The 18,639-nt window shown below is 43.3% G+C and overlaps 1 protein-coding gene across 2 annotated transcripts in view; it reads left to right on the top strand.

Annotated features, from left to right (window-relative positions):
* The first annotated feature begins 8,598 nt into the window (after nt 1-8,598).
* The window catches only part of NFATC2 (nuclear factor of activated T cells 2), a 117,942-nt gene continuing 107,901 nt past the window's right edge, over nt 8,599-18,639 (top strand). For both annotated transcript variants that reach the window (XM_038750147.1, XM_038750146.1), the window contains exons 1-2: nt 8,599-9,582; nt 11,423-11,591. In XM_038750147.1, the coding sequence (XP_038606075.1) occupies nt 8,678-9,582; nt 11,423-11,591 (1,074 nt within the window). In that variant the 5' untranslated portion in view covers nt 8,599-8,677. The remainder of the gene's footprint in view (nt 9,583-11,422; nt 11,592-18,639) is intronic.

The raw sequence follows: 18,639 nt of genomic DNA, 5'->3' as shown, positions 1-18,639 counted from the left end.
GAGCTCATTGTAGCTGGGAAGCACTGCTTGAGTCTGCCATCTGTGCTTTCGTTTTTCTCCCCAAATCATGATATTATATGAAGCAGAACTTTACTCATAACTCTGGTTACAGCACCAAAATTGTTTAAAATAAACAGCCGCCCGAGAGTGACTCGAATTAGACGTAAGGAAGACTAGCCTCGTGGCAAAGGAGTCGGTTGCATAGGGAAGTTACGGTGTTTCCTGATCTGGAGGCCTTTTAATAGAAACCATCTGTCTAGAGTGGTTTCAGGTGAGTTCTTGCCTGAAGGAGGGAACTTCACTAAACAGTAGAGGGAGTCATCTGTACAGTGGCAACTCAGAGGCTTGATTCTTTTATGCCATTAATGGAGTTTTATTACTATGCAATCAAACTAATTTGGCCTTTACCTTGAAGAACTTAGGATTCTCTTTAGCTGCTAGGCCGTGCCCCATCCCGGAACCGTTTCTCAGCTCTTCATGTGCAGAACGATTAGAAAATGGTACTGCAGCCTGCTGGGTACACCGCTCGTTTACCTGGGGCGGGGGCAGCAGGGGGCCCTTGCTCCCTGCTCCTTCCGAGTTTTAACTTGCCCCTGAAGCGAGGTTAGGAGCAGGAACAGTGGCCCAGGATGTTTCAGCAGTGCCTGCAGAAGTTTCTGGGGGCTGCTGTGGGAACATGTGGATTTTCATCTATCTGGATTGTGCTCAGCGATTGTGCTCGCCTGAGTGACATAGCATAACTTCATTATCTCTGGATCTCGGTTTAGGGTTACTAGATTCTCATGTGCCTCAGTCAGATGATGCAAGATGGCTGCAGCCAGATAAGTGAAACTTGTGCTGATATGAAGCAAGGCTTCTTTTCTTCAGAAAGAATAGAGGGGCATAGGGAGACTGGGCTGAATCAATCGTCTTTATTGTGCCAAAGGCGAGCTTGAATGCCCAACGAGTTAACTGTACCCATCTGGTAACATTAAGTAATATTTTGATCAGCCTTCAAAGCTTTTGTTGGGGGACTAGTGTCTTGCAACTCTTTTGCCATTGAGAGTCAGAGAAGAGAGAATATTGTGAGGGCAATCTGCCTTCTACAATCTTTCCCTTTCTCCTTGCCACTAATAGTAATAATAATAATGACAATGATGATACTTGTTAAGCGCTTACTATGTACCAAACACTGTTCTAAGCATTGGGGTAGATGATAATACTAATGATGGTTTTTGTTAAGCGCTTACTATGTGCCAAGCACTGTTTTAAGCTCTGGGGTTGATACAAGCTAATCAGGTTGGACACAGCCCCTGTCCCACATAGGGCTCACCCTCTTAATCCCCATTTTACACATGAGTTAACTGAGGCCCAGAGAAGTGAAGTGACTTGTCCAAGGTCACACAGCAGACATGTGGTGGAGTCAGGATTAGAACCCATGACCACTGACTCCCAGGACCATGCTCTATCCACTGAGCCCCACTGCTTCTCCTACTTGCGCTACCACTGCTATGCTAATTTGTGGTGGTAGTTGTTTCTACTTACGCTGATAAAGTACTTATGATGTGCAGGGCAATGAGTTTAATGTTGGAGTATTCAGGACTCGGTCCCTGTCCCACAGGGGGCTCACAATCTCAGTGGGGGAAGCAGACACATAGATATAATGCAAACCCAAGGACAAGAAGTTTAAAATAACAACAGTACAAATATTGACAGGAAAAAGATGCCTCCCCTAAACAGTGTTTAGAAGTAGCAGTTGTTGGGTACCGCACACTGTAGGCAAACAGTTCTTGGGATGAGGCTGCAACCTTTTCAGTGTTCTAGAAGTTGTGAGAGCAGCCTTGGTTCTCCTGGTGTTGGGCAAGAGTGGGGAGGCTTCTTCTTCTGGCTGTCAGAAGACCCTTCAACTGGACCTCCCCCCCGGGGAGCCAGGCCAAATGGCATCTAGCTTCTGCCCACTCATTCTAATAGTAGCAGCAGCAGCAGCAGGCCACTAATTTGGTGTAGTGCATATTACTTGACATTTGGGAAATGCAGAATGAAGAAGTGATATGTTCCCTGCACACAAGGAGCTTACCATAATGGGAGGGCAAACACAAAAAATATGGCCCCCTAATCGTGGTGGATTGGCAGGACCAGTCAACCCTTGAAATTTAGCTTCTGGCCCAATTTTCTCCCTTTGGGCTTGGTTGCAAATTTTTTGGACGCCAGTGCTAGTCTCCTGATAGGTATCTTTAAGTCCTGTGCTTGTGGATGGCACTGTATTAAATGTTATTCAAAGGATCGAGTCCCTGACTTGCCCCTCATTTCTCCCATTCTCCCTCTCCTGCTACTTTGCCTATGCACTTGGATCTATTCCTACTTAGACTGTGAGCTCCATGTAGGACGTTTTCAACTTGTTTGGCTTGTATCTACCTCAGCGCTCAGAACAGTGCTCGATACGTGGTGCTTAACAAAGACCAAACGATTATTACTACCCCTGAAGAATGTATATTCACCCTCCCCAGTCCCACAGCACTTTAAGTGCCTATCCCTACTCTCTCCCATTCCCCCTTCAGTAGCTTATTTTAATATCTGTCTCCTCCCCTAGATTGCGAGCTCCTTGTGGGCAAGGAATTGTGTCTACCAACTCTACTGTTCTCTCCCAAGAGCCGAGTATAGTGCTCAGCACACAGTAAACACTCAACCAATACCATCGATGGCGTGTTTACCATTAAGAGTATAATACTAGTGGACTCTTGGCTCCTGAGACTGTAGGTGCATTTCGGGATAGGAGAAAAAGGGAAAGATGAAGGTTATCTGGTGGGCAGACCAAGTAGATATCAAAACGGGTCTTTATTCTCAGATCCTGCTAAACTTTAGATAAGCCATTCACCCTCTCAGAACCTCAAACCTCCAGACTTAAAGTAACTCCTCGGAGTTTCCTACATCTGTAGTTCGTCTCATTGGACTTTGGTTTCCTGTGCCAATTGGGGTTTCTATGTTTTTAGGTCTTTTGTGGCTTTCCCTGGCTTCCTCTTTCAGGTTGACTGGCCAAAAGAGCCCAGGGTCACTGAACTGGAATCTGCTCAGGTAATTGTTCACCTGACACTGGTGCCCCTGGATTTTTGTTATTGAGCCAAATAAAGCAGCGGCCTTGGAAAAGTCTAGTGTGACACTCTGTGGCCCCTGGAGAAAACAACACTTCCTCACCTCATTATAGGAAGTAGCCTCTGTGTCTGCAAAGCCTGGCCAGCTAGCTAGGCTTTTGTGGGGAAGCAAACATGGAAGTTAAATTTCTGCCAAATTATGCCCAGAATGAGCTCAGGAAAACAACATCCAGCCCTATTTCCTATGGTGTGATGAATATGGAATTTCATTATTAATAGTTGCTTATCTGCTGCTAATTGTTTCAAGCAGGATGCAAGTACAGTAACTGGCAATCTCTGCAGGTATGTTTTCAACGGGTAACACAGCAGGTACCTTAGGAAGCCAAAAACAAATGATCTGATTTGGGAGAGAAGGAAAATACCAAGGGGAGAAGGGCCAGCTAGTAGGCAGCAAGCACACTGGCTGAACAGTGCTTGCGTTGGGGCCGGCCCCTCACGTTGAAGTTTAGTCTTTTGAAAAACAGATTCCCGGCCTGGTCTGTTTCATTTTAAAAAATGCCAGCAAGGCTTGCATCTGTTTTTGTGCAATCTCTCCTGGTGAGTGCCCCGGCAGGAAGAAGCCTGGGCGCACAACTTAATATCGTACTTATGAACATCCCTACGAAAACACATCACAAGCAGCCCAGGCCTATCTGCCACGGGGTGCAATTTGTGAAGGCAAATAGCTCTTGGTTTGAAGTTTCTCCAAATGCTATTTTAAAGGGTAACGAAAAAAGGACTGTAGACTAATAACGTGGGAGTGGTTTTAGACCGGGGTTTGAAATCTGTTCCCAATGATATCACCTCTGTTGCTATGGAAAAGAAAGGAATGTCATTAATGAAAGCAGTTGGCGGTGACCACCGGTTAATATGCCCGAGACAACAGGAACATGGCACTGGACTAAAAGTAACAAGGAAAGATTGTAAATACAAAAAACCTGTCTGTCCATAATATATTCATTTTAAACCTTCGCCTGAAGTCAGGCATCTAGATAGACCCTGTTGTCTTCAAGGGGTCATTTCCAGTAGATTTTTGTATTGGCTGAAAAGAACAGGGAGGGCAGCCTTTGAGGTTGGAAAATCAAGAAGCAGCAGCTGGATCTATCTGAATGAACAGGAGGGTTTCACTGAGAGTTTTCTAGTAATGAAAAGAAGCCAAGTTTTCCCAGCCCTGAGACCTACCTGGTTTCAGGAATAGTCAGCAGGGTGGGCAGGGTGCTCAGATAGGACAGTGGAAATTGGCGATAGTGGTTGCATTACTTCCATAGCCTCAATTCTTCTTCCTCTCACTTCTTCCTCCTCTTCCCCACCCCTCCACCCCCTGCCAATGTAGCAGGAGAGGAAGTGCTTTTTGGTGATATTGAAAATGTACCATTCACCACATTTGCTGTGCCATGGTTGCAACTTTGTCTCTGACCCCACAGTCCACGCCTATGGCCTGAGTTCCGATTTAATAGCTATGACTGGAAGTGGATTCCATCTTACTGAAATGCATTTCGGATGACTTTTAAATCCCAGAGTGCTTGGCCATTGAATCCTGCTAAATGAAGTGTGTTTTACAGTAGAGGTGTAACAGCCATGGGATTTGTCCTCTTGGAATTTGACCTCCATATGAGAGTTTGAGCCGCAAAAGAAACTGCCATCTGCGGTTAGAAATAAAGGAAATTTTGTTTCCCTAATTTCAGGAGTCCTATGAAATGGCTTAAAGTTAATACGGCAAAGGGGATTTCCTTCCACTGGAGTTTATAGACAGAGATAATGGACTCACCGACTAGCGTTTTGAAAAACCTTGCTTTTGACTTTATGGATTTGTTTTTAAAATCCATGTGACTTCCTCTCTCTCCCTACTTCTCCAAACAAGTATTTCAGTTCTTTGGGGTGTGTGTGGGGGTGTGTGTATGTGTTTAAATCTCCATGCCAGGTTCCAAATACAAAATGGTCTGTACATCTCATCAGATACTCTCATATCTCAAGTGCAGACACAGTAAAAGAAATCACAAAAAGAGTATTAACTGCTAAATGCCCGTTAAAAAAGTTTTCTCTTAAATCTTGGAAACTTGTAAATACAGATGTGGAGCATCATTGCAAAATGAAGAAATGTCCTTTTAAAGCTGCCTAAATATACGCTCTTATTTTTAGTTTTCTGGACTGACATTTCTGGAAAGACTTTCTCTTACCTTGCTCTGAGCATGGTGAGATATCAAAAATTGTCACAGGTGCATTGTGTTTGATAGGTGTCTCTTCGTCATCGAGAAACTGATCATTTGGGGAAATGAATTTAAAGTTCAGTGAGGCTCCATTTGTTATTTAAAGGTAGTTGCAAGTTTTTAAAGAGGGTCTTTCATTCTGGAAAATGAGTAGTCCAGATGAAAAATCCATTTACCTTCCTTATGCTTTTTGTGATTTCTCTTAGTCCGTTTGCTCAGGAAATTACGAGAGCTATTTGTGCTGAAAGCAGGATTTGCTCCCTCACCCTCCATCTTCTCCTGTTTCCTCCTGCTGTAAAGTCACAATGCTGCATTTGTGGCATCATAATCATTTCCATGGCAACAGACTTGTGATGTCTCAAACCCATAGCCTGAGAGTACATACCACCTTGGGATGTGATCTCATCAAGGAGGGAAGGTCAGAGGCTTGGGCAGGCAATCTCCAGAAAGTGGAGCTTGATTCTTTAGCAGATGGCACCCTTCTGTCTGCGTTGTTGCCGACCCGCAGTACTTCTAAGGCTGCTACAGCGGATGCAGACATTCACTTCTCCAACCCATAAATTATTAATTACCCACTGGCACTATCTTTTGTGGCACTATTTAGCATTAATCCCCTGCGTAAGTTATCGATCAGTCAGTTGTATTTATTGAGCGCCTACTATGTGCTGATTACTGTAAGAAGCACTTGGGAGAGTACAATCAAATTAGTAGACGTGATCTCTGCACCATCAAGGAGCTTATACTCCACCAAGTGAATGACTCCATTCTGCCTTCCAAAGTTTTGTTTTTTCAGATGAAATTATTCTTTGCTTCCTTTCCAAAAAGACCCATTGGGTAGCAATGTCGTCATGGAACCGCAATTACCTTTCACCTCCAAATTGGCTGCATCTCAATCGTAGATGAGTGACAGCAGGATGGAATATATGGTGCAAACCTACATTTCCGGTTTTAATGTACACTGTTCACAGGATTGGATTTTGCCACCCCTTACTTGCTCTATCCTGCAGCAAAGGGACTAGGCGTGGTCATCCAAATGAGGTTATTTTTAGTGATGATGTAGACAACACAGAAATGCTGACTGCCATTTTATTTTCAGTAATGCCTTTTTTTTGTCTTGGGCAAGTTTGATTGGCAAGGACCTTATGCACATCAAAAAAAAAACCAACAAAAAAAGCCACTACAGATTGGGAGGAAAAGAGTTTTTCACCAACTAAATTTATAAAACAGTGTTTTCTTCCTGCCCCAGTGGAGGCTTTTTTTGAGGGAAACACAGTTCTTTTAGTCAGTGCCTTGTGTCTCAGAGGTTACTAAAATCTTGAGAAGGATTTTTAGAGGTGACGTGTTCTAGTGGACCAAGAGTGTAGTATGCAGTCCTCCATGTAAGAGGACAGCTACGTGGGACAAGCTCCTCACTTGGTGAGGTGAAACCAGTGGGATTGGAAGGGTCTGGGTGATAATTAGGCACACTGGAATAGTTGGCACTAACGAAGCCAAGTTTGCTAAGAGCCACCCATTTTCAAATAATTTGTCATCTTGTTCCCTACTCACTAGATCCAGCAGAGGGTAGTGACTTCAACTGTGGTGGTATTGGATCCATAATCAGGTTGCATCATGTACTGTTCATCAAAATTGTCAAACTCTCCCTCCTCCCTTCCCTCCTTTCCCTCCCCCCTCCTACCACTTAAGAATCCAGCCGTTTGATAGGTAGAGCTGCCATTTGACACAGGGAATGGTAACTATCACTGCCGAAGGGACTGCGTGAGATCACAACTCTGATTTGATTGGAAATAGAGTGGAACTCTCAGTACTTACAGAAATATTTTAATCATGACTTGTTTGCCTGTGATGTTTGCTGCCAAGTAACCAGCGGATAGAGTACTAATTATTATAAATCAGCTTCATCTTTTCTGCTTGCCGCCAGGCTCATCAAAATCCTCAAGCATATTCTCTGCTTCTTGAATTAATTAAATACAAATGTTAATGATTTGCATAATTGTGTTTAGTAAACAAGGACTATTTTACACTCGGTGATTGTAACAGATCTGTCGCTAAGAAAAATATTTCAGATGTTATGCTTCACGGAGCTTGGTATGTTTTTTAGATATTTGAGCAAATATTTTTTGATAAGCCCAAGTCCTTTTATAAAGTTACATCTTATGCATTGTTTAAATGGCATTAGCCGGGAAGTGCACTTTCAGAGTATCGTTGAACATGCATTTGACTTTGATCTTTTAACTAGATTAAAGTTAAACAAGCCACATTAACCACCAGACTTGATTTTTAAAGAAATTGAAATTCACCTGAAATTTGGGTTTCATAAAGAAAATTGCACCCAGCATGCTGAAGCCAGAGAAGTGGCCCTTTACCATTTCTGATATGAGTTTCCATTGAACCCTGAGCATGGCTTAGTAGTCTCACTCAAAGGATGTTGTCAGCCAGTGGTCATGTCTCAAAAGCCATCATTCCACATGGCTTCGTTTGGGTCCCTTCATGGAAATTGGGACCCAATAACGGCCCTAGAGATTACCTTTGTCCACAATTTCAAATTGTGGAATTTGAAAAGGGGGCAAGTCCTTTTGTAGTGAGGACCTTAGACACCTAGAGGCGGGAGGCTCTAGAAAAGCCTTCTGGGAGGCTAAAACCCGCTTCTCAGAGGGACCCCAATCTAATAAATAGTAATAATGGAATGAGTTAGCCAGTTATTATGTGCTGAGGGAGATGCAAAGTAATCAGGATGGATGCAGTCCCTATCCCACATGGGGCTCGCAGTCTGAGTCGGGAGCGGGGACCTCTTTGCCCTGAAGGCAAATCCACCCAAGGACGCTTTGATTGGCATTCTGTCCAGAGACATCAAATTGCCCCGGAGGGCCTCAACTGCTTTCCCTTGCCAACATTTAGGTGGCCCCTCTGAGGTCGAGGTAGATTGGAGACCCACCTTCAGTCACTGCTGGGAACAGAGCAAGTAGAGGTTGGTGCCTCTGTGGCCCCTCTTTTTGTAGCTGGTTGTAAATATGCGTCCTCAGGGTTTTGCATTTAGCAGCCTGAACCCCAGATGTTACACTTGCTTCCCGTCACCCCTCTGTCTTCTCTAAATGAATCGGGTTTGACAGTTTTAGCAGCGTACCTAATCACCGTCCAGTTGATCTATAACAGTCTTGTTTTCTTTCTTAACAACCCTCGATCGCTCACCTGCGGGAGTACTATCTTATAGCCTTAAAAGAGACCCTTCTTTTTCCAGAAGAACCGACTCCACATAAAATCGTCAGCCCACCCTCTGGAGTTCCATACCCTGCTGATGATGTCCTGGATTGTGGCCTCAAGCCATACACTCCCCTGGCTTTTTCTAGGCTCTCCGCAGATCCCATGGGCAGATACGGACAGACCGATAGCCTAGGGCCAAAATGCTATCTCGACCCTGCAAAGCCGGCAGGGGCGTCAGCTTTGAGCCCTAGGATCGAGATCACTCCGTCCCATGAACTGATACACTCGGGGGGTCCCTTCCGCATCAGAGACACAGACCTTTTGGTAGAGCATCTGCCCACCTCCGCCACCGCTAGCCCAAGGTTTACCCTGCCTGTCCCCGGCTTTGAGGGCTACCGAGAACCGCTTTGCTTGAGCCCCGCTAGTAGCGGCTCATCTGCAAGTTTCATTTCAGAGACCAATTTCTCTCCTTACACATCGCCATGCGTCTCACCCAATAATGGCCCCAGTGACGACCTTTGTCCACAATTTCAAAACATCCATGCTCATTATTCTCCTAGAACCTCTCCAATAATGTCTCCACGAACAAGCATCACGGAGGACACCTGCTTGGGACGCCACTCACCCTCACCCCGTCCCAACTCCAGGTCGTCGTCGCCAGGCGCCAAGCGAAGGTATTCTTGCGCTGAGCTCTACAACGCTCAGCCGCCTTCCGCTTCTCCACATCAGTCCAGGACCCCTTCTCCGCAGGCATCGCCCCACCTTGCGCTGAGGGAAGACGGCTCCTCAGTCACTTTCACCCAGTTGCCCAACTCCGCTATCATGGATGCCCTGAACAACCTCACTACGGAGCCCGCTTGTGGCATCCCCTCGAAAATGTGGAAAACCAGCCCGGATCCTTCACCGGTGTCTGCCCAAAAACCCAGCGCGCCACGCCACATGTACCCACCTGTGGAGTATCTTGGCCCTTGTGAGCAAGAGGAGAGGAGGAACTCAGCATCGGAGTCGATTTTACTGGTGCCTCCGACGTGGCCGAAGCAGCTGGTTCCTGCCATACCGATCTGCAGGTGAGTTGTTTCTGGTTCATAGCCCAGCCCTTTACCTTGGCCTGTTTTAGTTCTTCGGTTTCTAATCCATGATTTGCATTTGGCGGTGGAGATGGGGGGCACTGATGTTTAGCTAACTCAGTGCTATATTTCTGAAGCCCTTTTGCCCCATGCGGGACAGGGACTGTGTCTGACCTGATTATCTTGTAACAACCCCGATGCTAAGTACAGTACCCTGTACACGGAAAGCACTTAGCAAATGCAACAATTATCACTGTTCTTTCTGTTATTGTCATGATTTGCTAAGGACTGGGAAGAAATGCCTTATGGGAAGTCATGCCACTAGCACTGGGTTTCAGTTGGCCTGTGTAATTGTGCATGATGTGAAATGTGTCTAGTTGTCAAATGGCGAATACATAACATGTGTCTCAAAATTGCTCTGCGAGGATTTGTTCTCTTAAAATTCTGATTCTTGCCCAGTTTTATAGTCTGCCATGAGAATTGGTTGCTGGTCACAAAAAGATTGAAGGTTTCTTGCAAATACGTCAGGGCAGCTGCTTCAATCCTTAGATATATTAGAAAATCTAGCAAATACAATAATAACTGTGGTGTCTGGTACACGTTGACTGTGGGCCATACACTGGGATAGATACAAGATAGTGAGGTTAGACACCGTCCCTATCCCATATGGGACTCACAGTCTAAGGGAGAGCGAGAACAGGTATTTAATCCCCATTTTACAAATAACAGAGAAGTGACGTGCCCAAGGTCAGGCAAGTGGCAGAGCCGGGATTGAAACTCGGGTCCTCTGACTCTCAAGCCCCTGATTTTTCCCCACGTTGCTTCTCAGTTTTCAGACCGGCTTTTAGGAGCTTTATTGAACCAACCAGAGATGGAACCCATTTTCCAACAATGGAATAATTAGCCAGAAAAGACCATTTATAAATGAGTACTGCTAGGGTCCCAATTGGAAGCAATTGGCAGAAAGGACTGAGGTAGGGATATGGGTCCTCTCTGCACTGACTAAGCCATTTAAACTCCCCACATTCAAAGGCGTGTGCCATTAAATGGGGTCTGTTTGGAAAGAAAGAACCATTTCATATAGTGAAAAGTCTCTTGCGATTTGCACCTGTTGAGCAGTCCTCTAAATTAAAATCCACCAGGGACTGTTCCTTGGAGAGGCTAAGTGCTTCAGCTCCATAATTTGTCATTGGCATAGATTCCAGGGCAGCAGGCAAGGAGCCCAGGGCATTGCCACTTATAGCACAAGCCCATTTTTCCCTTTTTGAATGGTTGGCTTAATAGTAATAATAACAGTAATGATAATAATAACTTGTGGTATTTGTTAAGCAGTTTGTGCTAAGCAATAAAAATATAAGATAATCAGGGCAGACCCAGTCCCACATGGGGCTCATGGTCTAAGTGTGAGGGAGAGCAGGTATTGTATCCCCATTTTACAGAAGAGGAAACTGAGGCTCAGAGAAGTTAATTGACTTCATGATAATAATTATGGTGCTTGTTAAGCACTGGTATATGCCAAGCACTGTACTGAGCTCTTGGGTAGATAATAGGATTGCTGGCAGAGTCCCTATCTCACATGGGGCTCACTGTCTAATTAGGAGGAAGTGAGATTTAGCCATTTTGCAGATGAGGAAACTGAGGCACAGAGAAGTTGTGACCTGCCCTATATCTCAGAACAGGTTAATAGCAGAGCCGGGATTAGGACCCAGATCCTCTGATTCCCAGACCCGTGCTCTTTTCCATAACCCAATCTAGTTTCTAGGCTTATGCAGGCATGGATCTTTAGTTCTGGTATTCATTGTGCATGTGTCCCATGGTCTGATTTTTATATTCTCTCCAGCATCCCTGTGACCAACCTTCCACCTCTTGAGTGGCCTCTCTCCAATCAGTCAGGGGCTTATGAACTGAGGATCGAAGTGCAGCCCAAACCTCACCACCGTGCGCACTATGAAACAGAGGGCAGCCGAGGGGCAGTCAAAGCTCCGACGGGAGGTCACCCTGTGGTTCAGGTATGAAACAATATGCTTTTCTTCTACTTGACTTCTTAGATTTCTATTGAGTGCTCCATTTTGCCTCAGTGATGACTGGCTGTTTCTAGGGTGAGCTTTCTGACACAGCGACTGGCTGTAGGGATGTGGGAATTTGGGTTATTGTGGAATAAAAACATCTAGTGGTGGTTCCATTCATTGGCTTCATTGGCCTGGAAGCATCTCCTGACACTTCCAGAGACCAGCAATCCTGACATCATTCGTTCCTCTAGCTCAGGAGTTCATTCAACATTCCTTTTCACGACAGTTAAACATTTCTGTTTCTGGCTAGTACCTTAAACAAGACTGTAGAGAATGCTGCTATTGAGGTCCTCTGAAGATTTTCCATTCCCAGCTAAAGTTTTGTATGGTTTAGGTTTTTTGGTCAGGATGAAGGTTTGAGTACATTTTTACTTTGCCCAAGTCTGTTTGATGCCCATCCCTGCTGACGCAGCTCAAGATATTTTCCAAAATCCCCTCTTTGATGATGGAAGCCCACATGCACTACCAGCCAGTCATGCCAAGCAATATGCCCAGATTTCAGAGATCTCCCATTGTCCAGGCTGCCGGACTAGAGAATTATGCAAATTAGGCACTAAAGAATCAAACACTGTGGGAGTTGAGGATTGTATATCTCCATTCTCCAAAGGATCGATAATGATTTCCTTTCATCCTTTCTATGCCGTGGTTGGATTCTGCAAGATGCAATTTGTTGTGCAGATGCTAAGTCACAGCTTTTAAGGCTTTGCTTTGCATGGAACCCAGACGCCTTTGTGGTGATTCACATTTAACAATTTGTTCCCTCTGTGTCCCGGATACCCAGTGCCAGCTCATTACTCTGCAGAGGCAAAAAGCAAGATGAACCAGTGCAGAGAGTTTGTCCCAGGGGTTCATGGGCCGTTATAAAGTGGTACTGGCAATTAGAGTGGTACCCCATTTCAAAGAACTTTTGAAGAGGAAAGGAGAAAGCAGCAACTGCTGTTGCTGATTTCCTTTTGGCTTCATAAAGTCAGAGGATGGTTAATGCTCCTTTAGGCATGTGGCAGGGTGGTTTTATCTTATCTCCTCCTGATATTGGGTTAGTAGGGGCTAGGTGAGGTAGACATTAAAGCTCTAATTGACCTTCAAAAGCCTTTAAGACATTTGGCATAACATTGGTCAGGCAGGCTTACTGTGTGCAGAGCACTGTACTAAGAGCTTGGGAGAATGTAGTACAGTAGAGGTGGTGAACACGATCCGTGCTCTCAAGGAGATTACAAATCTAGCTGGGTAGACAGTCATTAAAATATATTTCAGTTACGGGAAGCAACAGAGAATACGTCTGTGTAAGAAAGTGCTATGGTACTTACGTGCTGGGGGTAGGGTGAGTGTCAAACTGCTGATAGGTACAGACTCAAGTACACAGGCCAGGCAGGAGGGAGGGCAAATAAAGTGGAAAATGAAAAGGCTTCAGGGTAGGCTTCCTGAAGAAGGAAGTATTTTAGTAGGGCTTTGAATGGGAAGAGTGGTGGTCTGTTGGATATAACATTCCCTTTCTGGTCTGACTTTGGGACAAGATTTCAGTATTCCTTATGTGAACATTGAATTGAAATGAGTTTTGCTTTCAAAAGGATTGCGAGATTGGGCTCTAGTATATTGGTTTTGATATTACATGCCCAGAGTGGTATGTCTTCAGCCAGTGTCATTTAGTCATTCCTCTGACCACATATGTTTCTTGCCATATTTTTACCAGCAGAATTACCAGAAAGGGACATTTATAGTTATTTTTCCTTATCTGTTTATGGAGTGAGGCAGTTGTAAAAATGCTCTAATCACCACCTGTCACTGACATTGATATTTTGATCCTGCCTTAATTAGGAAACATAGCTTTAGTCAGAAACAAGAATTTTTATCCATAAATTGTACTTTCAAAAGCTGAATAAGCTATTCTGCTAAACAGATGTTCGGACATATGGCAGAAATATGGCTAATTTCTTTATGAGCATTTATTACAAACATTGAAAATATTGATTAGATTTCAGTCATGTTATGCATATCAAGGAGCTGTGTAGCAGAACTGCACCTGAACAGTTTATGGCATTTGAATCTATTACAGGCTAGTAAAAAGTTTTCATCTTATATAAAAATATTTGGCAGTGATTATCCTCCCATTGAATTTCAGCTTTTGTATTGTCTGTTCCTCTGTTTAAATTATCTATATAAAAAGGAAGAAATAAACCAGATGGGGGAATTTTGTTGTCACTGTTGTTTTGTTGTCTCTAGTTGGTGTTATAATACTGAAAATAAACAGAAGCCTTTCAGCAATTGGCTAGGAGGGCCGGGGTGGGGTAGGGTGGGTGTTGTCCATACTAAGTAATGAAAATTTGTGTTCAACAAGTTCTCACGTTTTTAAGACTTGAAATGGGAAACAGACACTGTTTACATGGGCTTTATTGAGTGAGATGTGAATATGCCTATTCAGCAGCAAGTTTCCAGGTGCCCCCTGAACTGATATGGTAAAGTAGGGGTTTTCTCAAGATGTAAATGCGCCTCCTAGGAAGAGAGACTTAGCTCAGTTGGTGGCAAAGACAGTTGGTATACTGGAGAAGCCCTCTAAGGAAATTGGAAGTTAGGTAAAAAAAATTAAGCTATTTCTAATTTTTACTTCTATTAGGGCTTTTCAAAAATCTTTGCTTTATATTGTGAATCTATGTGAAACCTGATAACAGAAGTTCATTTTGACTTCATTTATGGAAGTAGGGGAATCTTTGGTGTTAATAATGCTGGCTGTGACAATCTTAGAGCTTCTTTTATGAGGAAGGGAAGTACAGAATTTCTTTTGCCATCTTAGATCCTGTTGGGCATGGTGTTTTATAGCTCTCGTGGATTTCTCTGTACAGACTCAACACATGGAACTTTTTATAAGAACAGTCAGATATAGAATTGAGAATTGTGCTCCCTGGCTGTTAAGGCCCAAACTATGTCTGTCTGAATTAGAAATAATTGAGGAAAGATTTTTATTTCTTAAATACCTTAATTTGCCATTTTGTTTTGCTAGTAAACCTCTCTTTAGGGTTCACACACACACACACACACACACACACACACACACACACACACACACACATAAAGACAATGCTCTTAACTTTGTTCATTCAGGTTGTAATTTGCACTTTTAAAAAGCCACTAAATATGGCCCATGTTTATAAAAGTTAATGAATACATATATGTATTTCATATACTTACTGGCTTAATACATCTGCATGTTACGATAGCTGTGCTGCCCACACACATGCATGGATTCCCCAGTGATTTCCGTAGTGGCTTGCATGCCAACAAGGATCCCACTGGATTCTGAGTTAACACATATGCCTTTTATGTTCTCACTGGCTTGATTTGTTCATTATGCCATGAACTTTTTATTAGCATTCAGTATTTCCTAATTTGGTACAATGAATGAGCCTTACATTCCCATTCAGAGGGGCGATGCCCCGCTGAGAAGGCACCACTGATATCAAATGATGGGGAAAAGAGGGAGGTGATGGCAGCTTAAGAGTTGATTGTTTCTCAACAGAGAAAATGCTGTTCACTGTGGTGAGTGAACATTCTCCAACTGTGATCCAAGGCTGTTTTAGCAGCCTTCCTTAGAGAAGTTGCAGGACCTCGGTCTTGCTATTATTTGAATAAAGGAAGGAAAACGCCTTGGAGAAGCATAGGATCTCTGCTTTCGGGCCCTGATCGTATTTGTCTATGAAATCTCCTATATTGTACTCTCCCAAGTGCTTAGTACAGTGTTCTGCACACAGTAAGTGCTTAATAAGTATGATTGATATGATTTTTGGCCTAGGTGGACATATTTATGACATTTTTGAACCCTATTCATTTAAAACTAGGCCCTTCCAGGCCTTTGATTGGGCAGGGGGGTTGGTGAGGACGGGGAGGGAGCGGGAGGGGAGAGAGAGAGAGAAAAAAAAGAAAGAAAGAAAGAAAGAAAGAAAGAAAGAAAGAAAAAAGGGGAGCGAGAACTGACCCTTAGTATTAATAATAATAATAATAATAATAATAATAATGATGGTTTTTTAAGCGCTTACTACGTGCAAAGCACTGTTCTGGAGGGATACAAGCTGATCAGGTTGTTCCATGTGGAGCTCACAGTCTTAATACCCATTTTACAGATGAGGTAACTGGGGCACAAAGAAGTTAAGTGACTTGCCCAAAGTCACACAGCTGACAAGCAGCAGAGCCGGGATTGGAACCTATGACCTCTAACTCCCAAGCCCATATTCTTTCCACTGAGCCACGCGCTTCTCTAGTATTGTTTTCATACCTTGTCCTCTAGTAGTTGCCACTTCCAAATATTGTAAATTTTCTAAAACTGTGCCCTTTAAGGGTTAAAGTAACGTGAATTATTATGATCCTTGTTCATCAGTACCTTTAAATCTGAATATTGCATTTGGGCCACAATTTGGAGGTACACACGGCACACCCATATCTTCTCAGCCTTTATCCTGTGGTTTGGTTTATAGTACGATACTACGGTATTTTGCTGCTTCCTTTTCTTCATGTTTTTGGCCCACTGAATTCAGCACTAGAGAACTTGTGCTGGTGCTGCAGTCCCTGGAAATAACCTGTTTATAAAGACTGGGTGTGGCAAGACCAACTGCTTTGCAGTTGGGCATTTGTTTTTCATTAGAGAAGCAGTGTGCCTTATTGGCAAGGACATGGGCTTGGGAGTCAGAGGTTGTGGGTTCTAATTCTGGCTCTAACACTTATCAGCTGTGTGACTTTGGGCAAGTCACTTAACTTCTCAGGGCCTCAGTTACCTCGTCTGTAAAATGGGGATTTAAACCGTGGGACAACCTGATTACCTGGTACCTACCCCTGCGTTTAGAACAGTGTTTGGCACATAGTAAGTGCTTAACAAGTGCCATTATTATTGTTATCATTATTTATACTTCCATTAGGTGTGGGAGAGCCATTAAGAAAGAAATGTTGAGGACAACGCTGGTATCCATAATGATTTCTGTTTCTGGACTGCACCTGTACCATGCAGTGTCCTTGAGGAGTTTGATGAGCAGGCCCTCGGCTTTCCTTTTGGAGGGATGGAAACAGATTCTTTGGAGAAACAAAGAAATGAAACCCAGAGGAATCTTCCTTCGCCAACTCTGGCCAATACAGATTTGGGATGGAATTTCTTAAACATCCTGCCTATTGAAAGGATGGACCTGTAGGGAATCTTTGATAGTGTTGGTTGCTGCTCACTGGTGATGAACTCCATCATTCCTGAGCTGAAATTAATTCAAAGGAAGGGAGTGGAAGGGGAGTTTGTCTTTCCATTGCTTTTTTTGAAAATTGAAAGTTCATTTTCCATGCATAATAACCCCTCTGGGGAAAATCTGCAGGGAAAATTCCTGAGCAGTAACTTTCACTTTTTTTAAAAAAGAAAAATCCTTGTTGAAGCATATTCCTCCCACCCTAGCTTCACCAAAGTCACAGTCAGGGTCACTGCCAGTGACCGCCACGGTCACTGAGGAACAAAAACAGCCGGGTCAGTATTTCCCCCGATGATGGATTGTTGTGACCACTGTCCAGAGCCTCTCAACCAACTTTTTTCCTACCTCCCAGTGCTCATGGACATAGTTAAAACAACGTTCTTCAGTTGCCCAGATTAGAAAGTTAATTTGAATTGGATTTACTTGAAAAGTCACCAATGATGATTTAGGGAAGTACTGTATTACTGTATCGGTAATATTTTTGTCTGCAATTAATCACATCTCTGGAAATAACAGATTGTTAAAATGAAGAGCAAGCCCAAGAAAAATTTAGGGTAGAAGTAAGTTCATAGTTTCAGAGAATAAGACTGGTTAGACTCTTGAGAGAGTAACCAAAGGAGATGCAGGTATCTTTTGGCAATTTGGGATGCAACAATCTACTGGTTAGGGGTGGGAGGATGGATTTGTTTACTTCTTGAGCTCCTTTGTAAAGTATATGATAATTTTTTTTAAAGCCCTCTGATTGAATTGTAGATGCTCTTGGCTATTTGTATTGCATCCTTTAGCTAAGGGAGAAAGTGACTGTCTTAGGAGAAATAAGGGGAGTCTGCTCTGGCCCTAGTTTTGTGATACAATTATAGTGTAAGAGCAAAGCTAAGTAATAGCTTCACCACAGAATATAGTCAACAGGGTTGGGCACTGAGTTGATCTCTAGTTCACTCACTTCTGTTTTCTGTACATCATCTTTGCTTTCTTTTCTCCAAGGATAGTGGATTTCACTCAATTTTCCCCCACATTTTTCAGGTGTTGTGAAGACCCCATCCTCAATCTTGTCACTGCCCCCCTTTTAATTTTAATGTTTGGGACTCATTTTCCAAACCTTAGGAGCCAGGAGTTTGGTTCTTTTCCCTACTATTATAGCTTTATAATGATATTATATATATTATGTATATATAATTTATAACATACATATCTATAACTTATATTATGTATATATAAACTGCTCCATGCCGCAGTACGGTTTTGTGGCATTTGGACTTACTTTCCTGGACCTTAGGTATAATGAGTCTAAGCACACCACAAGCTTCCTCAGAAGAGCAAATGGGTCTTGCTGTAAATAAGGGTTGTTATCCCACACATCACCCCCTCCGTGCCTGTGTGGGATACAGGATAATCTGCATTGCCTTTCCTGTACTAAAGGAACTGGAGGAAGGAAGTGACCACAATTAAAATGGACTAATTCAGTTGAATGGGACACGCACAACCCTTCTTTTTCCCCTTTTATTCCTTGACCGTTGTGACTTCAGCTTACTTGAGGAAAAAAGAGGTTGTGACGATCAAGCTTTTGATGGAATATGCAGAAGTTAGTTTTATAATAAAAAACCCTTATTTTTCACTTTCCTTTTTTAATCAAGAAGTACGCCGTGGGTGTTTCCTTGTGGTTTTCAGTCAAAGAGGATATTGTTTTTTATCTTTGAGTTTCCCTCAAGGCTTTAAACTTTGCATGTATCTAACCTTTAACTTTCAAATAATGCTTTTAGGGTTGTTAATAAGAACAG

Source organism: Tachyglossus aculeatus, chromosome 8 (genome assembly GCF_015852505.1).
Source record: "Tachyglossus aculeatus isolate mTacAcu1 chromosome 8, mTacAcu1.pri, whole genome shotgun sequence".
Lineage (NCBI taxonomy): Eukaryota > Metazoa > Chordata > Mammalia > Monotremata > Tachyglossidae > Tachyglossus > Tachyglossus aculeatus.
The sequence above is the reverse complement of the archived record's forward strand: the minus strand, read 5'-3'. Positions and strand labels throughout refer to the sequence as shown.